Source organism: Leucopleurus acutus (assembly GCF_964270905.1).
Source record: "Leucopleurus acutus genome assembly, chromosome: 13".
NCBI classification, from domain to species: Eukaryota; Metazoa; Chordata; class Mammalia; order Artiodactyla; family Delphinidae; genus Leucopleurus; species Leucopleurus acutus.
In genome coordinates, this window is record NC_139155.1 from 18,366,917 (window position 1) to 18,379,200 (window position 12,284).

At 35.3% G+C, this 12,284-nt stretch overlaps 1 protein-coding gene across 6 annotated transcripts in view; it reads right to left on the bottom strand.

Annotated features, from left to right (window-relative positions):
• Positions 1-12,284, bottom strand: part of WDR7 (WD repeat domain 7) — a 383,698-nt gene that overhangs the window by 355,687 nt on the left and 15,727 nt on the right. For 3 of the 6 annotated variants that reach the window (XM_082853266.1, XM_082853269.1, XM_082853271.1), the window contains exons 2-4: positions 6,500-6,671; positions 1,745-1,851; positions 102-180 (exon numbers count right to left, since the gene is read on the bottom strand). In XM_082853266.1, the coding sequence (XP_082709392.1) occupies positions 102-180; positions 1,745-1,851; positions 6,500-6,658 (345 nt within the window). In that variant the 5' untranslated portion in view covers positions 6,659-6,671. Of the gene's footprint in view, positions 1-101; positions 181-1,744; positions 1,852-6,499; positions 6,672-7,002; positions 7,065-10,200; positions 10,281-12,284 lie in introns of those variants that run through there. The other 3 variants (XM_082853267.1, XM_082853268.1, XM_082853270.1) reach the window with 3 other exon arrangements.

Genomic DNA, 12,284 nt, shown 5'->3' on the forward strand with positions numbered 1-12,284 from the left:
CTCATATAAAAATATAGACTCAATGTTTAAAAAACATTTTTTCAATTGTACACCTATAATAAATTGTGCTGACTTGGCCAGTTACAGAAATTGATACTAACCTGTATGCCAGTGTGTGTGCAAGCTAATTTTGTAAATTCAATACATCTGCCGTCATTCACGTCCCAGAGGCACATCTCTCTATAAAATAAGATAACAGCTGACTTTAAATCTGAGTTTTGGAAGCACTGTTCAACTTTGTCACAGTGGTTTAAAATTAATCTTCCATTAAAACTGACATATTTCTGAAAAAGTATTGATAGTATATAGTCATTATTGCTGTTCATCAAAAATTCTGGTCCTCCCACCCACTGTCCTAAACTCCCCTCCAACCTAACCACCCCCACCTTGATCCACATTCTTTCTGGGCACCTGGGAGGACTGCACCTCCTGGTTCCCTTTTAGTTGGTGGAGTCTTCTGAGTAGTTCTGACCAGAACTGATATGAGACCCTCCAGAACTCTCCTCCTCTGCCTCTATACCAGATAGCGGCGGCTCCTTCACCCTCAGCCTCAAAGTAAGGAGAATTATGAAGCAGAGCACAGCCCTAAGTGATATATGAAGGGCAAGTGGCAAAAACTAGAAATAAACTTTTAATTTAAACCACAGCGATTTTCCATCGGTTATCAACCTGCTAGAAAACTTAGCACTGCAAAAAGCAAAACTTAAGGTCCACTGAATTCCAAATCTTTGCAAATTAAATATAATATTCCAGTTTTAATTCCATATTTATTGCAGAAGTTTTATTGCATGCATACCAAAAGAAAAAAGCTTTATCTCACACTAAAGATACGACATTTGAAATTAGAAATGTCAATATGCCTTGTATTTTAAAGAAATAAATTTAAGATTTATTTAACAGAAGACAACATTAATAAAATGCAATGATCCTGATATTAGGGTATTCTTTAAGATGTCTTTTCCTATATCTCATATGGTATAAATTTTTCAAAGGAAATTCACCCGATCTATTTAGAATATTCACTCTAATATGAATTATCCTTTAATTGGCCAAAAGGTACTATATTTTCACCTGCTGCTGCCTTTCAGTTATACAAGGTTCTTTTTAAATTCATAAATTATGAGGAGTAGAAGGGACAAGTTCTTAAATAATTCTCTTCCAGTTCCCCAACTCCCTTCAATAACATTGTGTAAATATACAATTTTCTAAACACTCTAAAAGTTTTTCTTTTAATTCCCCACACTCTAGACCCTACAAATACCGTTCAATGACTTACGTCTCTAAAAGCAAGCTCTATTCTGAGCCTTAGGAATACATGTAGCCATATTAGTGCATTAATGTACATCAATATAACTGTTTAAACTTTTGTGTGGCTTCGTCTTCCAAATTTATGCTAGCCTAGCATCACTGAGGTTTTTTAAAACTCTCAGAGTTGTCGGCCAATTCAGCAAAAATGTCTTGGGGATTAATGATCATTCTTTAAATTTTATGGTATTCTGAGTTTCTCAAAAGCAAGGCAAAAACATAACCATAAATTACAATAAAATACAAAGTATTATAAAAATCATTAATAAAGATAAAATTCATTTTGAAAACCATATTTCAAATATCTTTATGTTGAAACAACTGAGGCATTTATTTAAAAGACAGCCCAAAAGAAAAACAAAAATTCCTACTTACTAATACAGTGGTACTATTTGCAGTACAGACTTATGAGGAGAAAAGTGAATAAGAAAATACTTACCCACTCTCGGATGCGCTCACAATATACTGTTTGTCACTAGAAGCACAAGCTTTAGATAAACAGGTGATTGAAGCTGTGTGACCAAACAACAGTGCTCGAGGATTAACCTAGAAATACACAAATATGTTGATACTAGTACCAAATTTTTTAAGTAATCAGTTTTAGGAATCCTGTTAAATATTCAGTACAATATACAGATACAGATTTGAGAAGAACTGCTCAGAACATCAAAAACTAAGACTGCAAAACACTGACGCCCACCAATTTAATGCGCACAATCATCCCACCACGCAGTTCTAAAGTCAAAAGTGGAAAACCAAGAGGTGCTATTACTTGCCCAATATCACGCAGAGAATGATGGAACCAGGATTTAAAGCAGGGCAGCGTTTAGCACTAAGCTCCAATACACTGAGAAATCAGGTTAAGAATGTGTATTAGTATATAAAATAATTTAACCTCACCTATTTTTAAAATAATACTTTGCATGATTTGAAAGTACATTTAGAGTCTCTAGACTGACATCCCCAAACACAAAAAATAGAGAATAGGTACCCTACCAAAAGCTGATATCAATGTTGACTATCAGGAACCAGACTGACCTTCACAGACTAATGATTTAGTGCCATAGTGCCTTATGAAAGGACGGCTTAATACCCACTATTCTAAAATAGTCTAGCAATCAGCCCCCAAATTCATCTACTCTGTACCAAACTGCATGCTATCATTTCAGGTTACTTCAAGGCCTTAAGTAATTTCAGGATATCTTTCTTAAACATTTAATACATACAAATAATATTTGTAACACATGTACAAGACATAAAAAAATACATAACCACATACTCAATACCCAGTTTAAAAAAACGGAATATGATTAATACCTGTAAAGCCCCTTTCATGATATCCATTTTGCAAAGAATCAAAATCACTTTAGCCTTATTTTGCATAATTATAATTAAAAGAAAAATACAATCCTTGTTTATGGTTAGAACAGGCCTAGAATGTTTTCTCATACATCCAAAATTTTCTCATACATCCAACCCCATTTCTATACAGAGACTCTGTGTTCCTCCACTGGAAAAAAAAAAAAAAATGCTCTTGGTCAATTCTTTAATTTCTCCCAAGAAAATCAAATTTACCAATTGTTAGTTTTATTTTCAATGTACATGGCTTTGCTAGAAAATCCCATTTTCAGTCATAATAGAGTAACTAGAACTGACTGTACTCCCACCAAAATCTAGAAAAATGAACAAAAATAATTGAATGAAGTATAAAAATCACATAATCATCTCAATAGAGGCAATAAAAGCATTTGACAAAACTCAATATCTTTTCATGATTAAAAACTCTCAACAAATTGGGTATAGAAGGAATGTACCCCAACATAATAAAGGCCATATACAACAAGCCCACAGATAACATCATATTCAACAGTAAAAAGCTAACAGCCTTTTCTCTAAGATCAAGAACAAGACAAAGATAGCTACTCTTGACATTTCTAATCAACATAATACTGGAAGTCTTAGCCAGAGCAATTGGGCAAAAAACTAAACAAACAAAGCATCCAAATTGAAAAGGAAGAAGTAAAATTGTCTCTGTTGTAGGTGACATGATCTTATATGTAGAAAATCCTAAAGACTCCAACCAAAAGACTGTTAGAACTAATGAACAAATTCAGAAAAGTTGCATGATACAAAATAAACATACAAAAATCAGTTGTTTCTATAACGACAAGGTACCTGACAGAGAAATTAAGAAAGCAATCCCACTTACAATAGCATCAAAAAGAATAAATTACTTAGAAATAAATTTAACCAAGGAGGTGAAACACCTGTATTCTGAAAATTATAAGACACTAATGAAAGAAGTGGAAGAAGAAATAAATAACGTGGGAAAGATGTCCCACGTTCTTGGGTTGGAAGAATTAATGTTATTAAAAGGTCCATACCACCCAAAGCAATCTACAGAGTGAACGCAATCCTATCAAAATTCCAACGGTGTTTTTCAGAAATAGAGAAATAGAAAAAACCATGATAAAATTTGTGTGGAACCATAAAAGACACCAAATAGCCAAAGCAATTTTGAGAAAGAACAAAGTTGGAGGCTTCACACAATAAGTATTAATATAACTGGAGGAAAAATAAAAATATGGCATATTGTTACATTTATACCTTTTATCTATACCTCACCATATCCCATAAAAATTTATGTCATAGTTACTAACTAATAAACATTTCACACATAATCAGTACAAAGATAATCTGTTCAACATATTCAAAAAACCATCCATCATCAAAGACCACAGTTCAAAAGTGACAGTTATCAGTGGCAAGGTGTGATGTTTAGAATAAAAGGATGTGATGTGTCAGTTCTTAAGAGTAAACACTAACATCAATGTTCCAATCTGGAACTTTGAGGCTACTAGTTCTATAGTCAGCCAACAATCAGCACTCCTTTTGTTTCCCCCTTTAGCAATTTTTTCTTTCTACTACCTGAGATGCTACAATTACATTCATTAACTAAATCCTTACCATGTACAAGCACTGTGATAACTGCTTAATACACATTCCTTCATAGAATCCTTACCACAACCTTGTGTAGTTGATCCTATTTGAAAAATGGCAAGACTTAGGCATCAAATGGTTAAAAACTGCCAAAAGTCACACAGCTAGACACTACAGTAGCCAAGAATGAAGCCAACTTCACCCACCTGCAACATCTGAGCTCTTACCACAATGTTTCACTTCGTTCATTAATGCCATGTATTATACTATTCTTTGCAATTATAGTTTAATTCTCTGCAATTACAGCTTTATAGGTAGTTGAAGCAATAAAACACTATACTGTAGACAATACCTGCATTAACAGGTTCCCTCCTTTACTCTTATCACCATCTGTCTAGGTACTCACTAAACTACTGCTTCTGCAATCTCTCTCAGATATTTTATTGCCACCATGTTAGGCCAGGCTGCCCTTTTCCACAGGTAAAAGGAGACCAAGATATGCATGGCAAAAGTTCTAGCTACAGTTCTGAATCCTTTCCTAACAAAAGAAGGGAAGACACCATGACCTCAAGAGAAGGTATTTTGTGCCCTCCCCACTCTGTATGTTATATGAATTATTGGTCCTTCATAGGCATAAATGACTGCTATAAAGTACATTAAGAAGGCCCTCTATATGAATCAAAAGACAATAACCAAGCCACTTTTTATTCAGCCTTCTTTTCCCTTGGGTAAACAGTCCAATTCTCTTAATATCTTTCAAAGGATGTATTTCTCTCCTAGTCAGTCTCCTCTCCCCCTTTAATCCCTCTTACTTGAATTTAAATAAATATAACATTCTAGTGAAATCCATGCAAAAAATTCAGTAAAAGAATGGTTTCTAAGATCTTACAAGTAAATCTTATTGCTTGTATAACTCCAATAAAATGTGGTGGGATTTTGTTCTCCTCGTCACTACACTGCTGATTCCTATTTAGTTTGCTATCAATCCTGAAGGCATATCACGTTCTACAACACTCATTTCCAGTCACTTTCCAAACTGTAACCCTAGCCTTGACATGTCATCCAAGTGTGTGGATCATTTTTTCAGTTCTAGCAATTCCATGCCTAGGTGAATACCTAAGAGCAACGAAAACATTATGTCCACACAAAAACTCACACACAAATGTTCAAAGCAGCATTATTCACTATGGTCAAAAGTAAAAACAATCCAAATGCCCATTAACTGATCAACAGACAAATAAAATGCAGTATACCTATACAATGGAATATCATTTGGCCATTAAAAGAAATGAAATATTGATACATGCTACAACATGGATGAACCTTGAAAATATTATGCTAAGTGAAAAAAGCCAATCACAGAAGATCACATACTAAATGATTCTATTTACATAAAGTGTCCAGAATAGGCAGATCTATAGAGACAGGAAATAGATTTGTGGTTGCCCAGGGGACATGGGGGTATATTGGGTGTAACTGCTACAAAGTACAAGGTTTGCTTCCAAGGTGATGAAAATGTTCTAAAATTGACTGTGGTAATGGCTGCACAACTCTGTGAACAGAGTAAAAAAACATTAAATTGTACACTTTAAAGAGTATATTGTATGGCGTGTAAATTTTATCTCAATAAGGCTGTTAAAAAAAATGTTTAGTTAAAAAAATCAACTTTCTTGCCTCTACATTCCATGCCAGCTACCGCCCCATTTTCTCTGTTCCCCCTTACAGAAAAATTCCTGGGGAGAGTTGTCAGAGATTGGAGGTTAAAATATGGAAAAAGACAGTCTCTCCACAGACAGCCAGCGCCCAGAAGCAGAGTACACTGAGCATTCCACACCAGTAAAGGATGGCAAAAAATACACAGCGACTTTTAAAATAAATATGACAAAATTTACAAACAGTTTTACAAAAAGTTTTGCCCTCTTCAAGATATTGACCTTAGAAGGTATAAATGCTCAAAATTGTTTTTTAATATCTTTTTTGGAAACCTCCTTCAATATGGTTAGAAATTTTCTGAAAAATGTTAAATGTAACATATTAAGCCAGGTAGGATAGATATTATAATTGAAAATCAAGCCAAAAGCCAGCAGAAGTCAACTCTGATGAATCATGTAAATAATCATTCTGAATACCAATTTTAGTCAAAATATATCTCACAGAAGATATATTATGAGGTCAAATTATTCTGGAACTGTGTTATTTTTTGTTAAGTAGTTTATTATATGTGAAAAGTACAATAGGCACTTCAAACACTCACTTCCAAGTCTACTGAAAGATCCCAGAGACATATTTGCCCATCATGGCATCCAGTCACGATTGTGGCCCCATCATCTGTTAAAAGTACTGCTGAGATGCAGTGGGTTGGTGCTTTGCGACCCCAAAGAACAATGGGTAGAACAAGGCTGTTTCCTGCCATTGTGCTTTCAAACCTGGAAATGTTATAAGAATAATGTCAAATGTTATATTTCCTTCTAAAACATATTACACATTTTTCTTATGAAGCCAACTTGAACTTCCTAAGTGCCAAGAATTCCTCTAAACATTATATATATAAATAAAACAGATACATACATAAAAGTATATAAAATCTAATTAAAATCTCAATTAATCCCCACAACAAATCACACGGTAAGTACTATTAGCACTCTTCTTTCACATGTAAAGACAGTGAGTCATAAAGAGTTGCAAAGTGTAAATGGAAGAAATGGAGCCCCAGTCAAGACCCAGGCAGCCTGACTTAGAACCCGGGGTCTTACTCACTCTGCTATGCTACCAAGGCAAGTGAGGTCTCCAAATCTTGTTAAGTCTCCAAACCAATAATAGTTAGCAATGTCCAAGAAAAACTGAGAGTTTTTGACAGTGTCCTAAACATTAAAAAGAATATTGCCCACTGAGAAACTCATTCACCGTATTTAGTACAAACCTATTATGTCTCAAAGTCACGAATGTCTTTTATTCTAAACTCTGAAACCTGAGGGATAAAGAACTTTAAACTCATTTCTGAATAATAAAAATTTAGTTCTGGTAAAGGTGTTTAAATTTGAGATGAATAATCAATTAAGCAGTGTATATTAGAGTACCTTGTTTGTAGCACAAATATAATGAATTATTCCTTCATATGACAAAATTAAGATCTAGTTAGTGAAACAACTAGATTTAGGTGTTACAAGCTGTGTGATTAAAAACTTAAATACTAGTTCAGAGAAGTTCAAGAGACATGAAAACTGGCATAATCAGAGAGGGCTCCATATAAGACAGAGACTGCCAGACTTTATGAGACACTAGGAGTCACTCATAGGCTCGGTTTCTACGTAGCAACAAAAGATATACGTATAATGTAGACTCTTTAGAACGCTAAGATTGTCCTAAGAAATTTTCAGAGACACTTAAAGGAGTAACCACTTTCTATGAAAGAAACTAGTTTAATACCCATGGTCCTACTGCTGGTTGCTTTTAGCAAAAGTCTTTTCTTTAATCCACTACTTACACTCTTTAAACAAATAAATAAAACTAAAACTAAAATCCCTTTCCCTGGAAAGAAAATTAGGCAAGTAAAACATTATGAATGATGTTTACCAAAAGCAGTCTATGTATATTACATCTTTTATTTTTTGTTAGAATTCATGGCTTTCATCAATTTGCCTCCCCCAAAACTTCATCTGTTTGCTACAGGTAAAAGTTGTTTGCTACAACTTGGGAAAAATTCCAAGTTCCCTTCCTATTTATAAAACCATTTATGTATCATGTTCAGCAGTTCATAGACTACTATGACATTAACAATTCTTTCCATATTCCTATTTAATATCAGAAAATGAAACAAAGCACTGAGCCAACTTTAACAAATTTGGTACAGCATGTTCCTGGCTGAATAACATATCCAACAGTGACTTTCTCAAAAAGAGAATCTGGAAGGAGTTCATTCTTCCATGGTGACAGCATTCATTTTTAAGCTATATCACCAAAGGTTTCTCCCAATTAAATAAGCTCACAGCATCTAACATAATATGGTGAGATCTGGAAAGAATATTTATCTCGATATTTGAGCACTCGTATTCGATGCATATACCTAGCTCGAAGAGAATGCAAATACACAGATTCAGCACTAAGGAATATGTGTGTGACAGGGAGATGTGTCTGTCCTGATGCAACAGGAAAGAAATTTCTTGTATTCAAGTGACAAGGAGCTCAAGGAAACCTGGAAGAAGAATACATTTCATAGCTCTTAAAACAAGTGAAAATAATCGCCCATAACATGATAAAGGTATTGGAAAACACAAGAAAACACATCCAGCTCTAACTCAGCTTCTCCAGAAACTAAAACAAATCCACATTCTAACGAAAATCAGGAACTGACAGTCAATCAGAATCTGAGAAGAATTCTCATTAAGGGCAATTAAGAATCTTCATAAGGGAATACATTGTATTAGTTTCCTAAAAACTGCCCTGACCACAAACTGAGTGGCTTAAAAAACAGAATTTGTTGTCTCATAGCTCTTGAGCTAGAAGTCTGAAAGTAGGTGGTGTCACAGTTAGTTCCTTTTGAGGGTTGTGAAGGGAAAGATCTGATCCACGCCTCTCTCCTTGGCTGGTAGAAGGCCAACTTCACGCTCACATGGTGTTCTCCTATGTATACGTCTCTCCCTTTTTTTATAAGGACACAGCCATGTTGGGTTAGGGCCCACCCCGATGACCTCATTTAACTTGATTACCTTTATAAAGACTTCCAAATAAGGGCACATTCTCAGGTACTAGAGGTTAAGACTTCAACATACGAATTTTAGGGGAACACAATTCAACTCATAGCAGGGACATGCCCTTTTAAAAGAACATAGCCTAGGGCTTCCCTGGTGGCGCAGTGGTTGAGAGTCCACCTGCCGATGCAGGGGACACAGTTCGTGCCCCGGTCTGGGAGGATCCCACGTGCCCCGGAGCGGCTGGGCCCGTGAGCCATGGCCGCTGAGCCTGTGCGTCCGGAGCCTGTGCTCCGCAACGGGAGAGGCCACAGCAGTGAGAGGCCCGCGTACCGCAAAAAAATAAATAAAATAAAAGAACATAGCCTAAAATTAATCATCCAAAAAGCAATTCTCCCTTAGGAAATAATGTTACAGAACTTCACTATATCTTTTCCAGGGGATCATACTACATCAGCTTATCTGCTATTACAACTGCTTATCTGAGGAATTAGGTAAGTAGTTCTGTCCAACCAAGGTGGGGGGGAGGGGGGATCGAATTCAAAATTCACTGCTCTATATCCAAGGACATTAGGGATTCACTGGGATAAAAAAAAAAAAAAATCACATTTTTCTGGAAAAGGCCCAACTCAAAAGTGACTGAATAAATGATTAGTGCCATATAGTATTAACTGTAATAGAAACTCTGAAGAAAATTCTTACTAACTCTCCAAAATATTGTGTACAATATACTCATATTTTGTAACTAATACATTAAGGGGAAATACCACCTTTCAAATTTTAGAGTTATAAATAAATATGCTATACGACTAGATACTCCTAAAAACAGAAGAATACTAAGAACATTCAATTTTCATCTATGTTTGTATCAAATCTGACTTAAAATTATACTTAGACATTGGCTATTAAATAAAACTCTTTTACTGAAAAAGCTTTAGAGTCAAATAATAGATGTTCTAGATTCTACCCCTCATTTTGCCACCAACCAGGCAGGCTTTGAGCATATCATCTCACTTCTGAGGCTTGGTTTTCTCATCAAGAGGTAGTTATAAAATTAACTTTGAATCATTTTGAAGTCAAAGAAATCAAATCATAAAGAGCAGGGGTCTGAGAGATAAAAAAATCAAGTCATCTCTTTTGGTTACCTTAATTGCATGTATTTCTATTTCACCTAATTGCACCTATTTCTCAGTTCTATACAGAAATAAAACCATACTTCAGTTAAAAACAACAACAAAAATAATAGTTGAAAAAACACTGAACTTACAGTCAGAAGAACTATATTCAAATCCTGACTCTTCTATGCAGTCTTGAAAAAGTTACCCCTCTAGGTCTCAGCTTCCCCATCTGTAAAAGATGGACGATAATACCCTCCTTTCAGAAAGCTGTCATAAAGGTTAAGAGAGATCATATATGTAATGCAACTAGCAAAATATCCATCACATGGCAGATGATCAGCAACTATTAATTTTTTTAAAACACAGATTCTGCTATTCTTCACATGCTGCTTCCACATCTACTGATTTCTTTCATCACTGTAGCTTAACATTTAATAAAGTTGTACCTTTTCAAGAGGGTACTATCTTTCACTGACTTTTTGACACAATATAAAAGTACTACTACTGTATATGCCTGTCAAACAATTCTATCTGCAAATATGACAATTCAATTCTGCATGACGTTATTAGAAATAATATTACAAACTCCAATCCCAATACTAAGACAGCTTTCAAATTAAATTCTGATCTCATTTCCCAAGTTTCCATTCTGTGTCTATACCATGGAATTACAACAGGAGATAAAATAGACACATTGACCTACACAATGGGGCTTACACACATGCAAACAACTACCACAGAGTGTGATACAGGAGGAATCTCAAGACCTAATGGAGACACAAAAGATGGATACCCTAACCTATACTTCAGGAAGGGTTCTTGGAAGAAATGATGAGTGAGAATGAGTAGTAATTACCCAAGGAAGAGGCTCAAGGAATCACATATTCTAAGTCCCCAAGGTGAGAGATCTCAGTTCTTTCTGGACAGTGAAAATAGCAGGGCTGGCATTCAGAGCACAAAGACAGAATGAGACAAGAAACAACAAGCCCACATGCACCAAATCATAAGAACTTGGTAACCCACCTCAAGGAATTTGGAGTTTAACCTGATAGCAATGGAAAACAGGTCAACTGTTTTAAATCTGATTAGCTTTTCAGAAAGATCCCTCTAGCTACAATACAAAAGGGAGGGAGAAAACTCTGGGTTTGAAGACCAGTGGGGCTACTGCAGTACCGCTGGTAAGAGAGATGGTGCCTAAATGTATCACAACTTCATTACTATTTCTGGATTTCTCTGTCTAATGGCTGTCTCCCCTACTAGTCTTTAAGCTCCCTAAGAACAAGAACCACATCGATGTATTTCCCACCATATGATGTGGATGGAGCATAGTGTCTGCCATATGGGACATCTTTAATAAATATATGATGAAGGGTAGCAGTGGTGAAAATGGTAATAATAAGATGAATATGAGAGCTATTTTAGATATACAATAGATAGGACTTGGTGTTCAACACACCAAATTGATAAAAACACAACATAGATTTCGATACAGTTTTTTTACACAAAGGTACTCCAAGAACAAAAGAGAAAACAATTTAAAATACTAAACGCCCTCTACATAAAGAATAGGCACTATTATTATGATACTGATGCCCAGTGAAGTCATCAATAATTTCAGATTCTCATATGTGAGATAAATTATTATACACCTAACCAGAATTTACAAATTTAGGTTTTGAGAAGTAAGAAGATACTACAAGGTTTCACAATGGTCTTGAGCAGGACCAGAGTTTAAAGAGACTTAATGGTCCCATAACTATATATCCATCTAAGCAGAGAAGCAGTATGCTAAGACTATTTGAGATAGTATACAGGAAAAGCAAATGGGATGCTACTGCAATAAGCCTGGCTGCAGTGATAAGAACCTGGCTAAAATGACGAGAGTTTTGAAAGAAAAAGAAAATATAAGGCATTATAGAAGAACAGTAAATCATCGGGTTTGATGAAATATGTAAGGCGTGAGGCAAGAAAAAGACATGAATGACTATTACTGTTGCAACAAAAATAGAAATGAGGTTTTTCCTCTCCTGATAACCAGGAAAATAAAGGGAACAGTGAACAGGCTAGAGAAGAAACATAAACTGGCATGAGTTAATCAATCCTAGTTTTATTTTAACTGTTACTAATCTGTAGTGTCTATAGTTAGATTTGTCCTTCACAAAACTAACCTGTCACCCCTAATCCTGTGTAATTTAGGTAATTTACACCCTGCACCTGGTATTTACTCTTTACT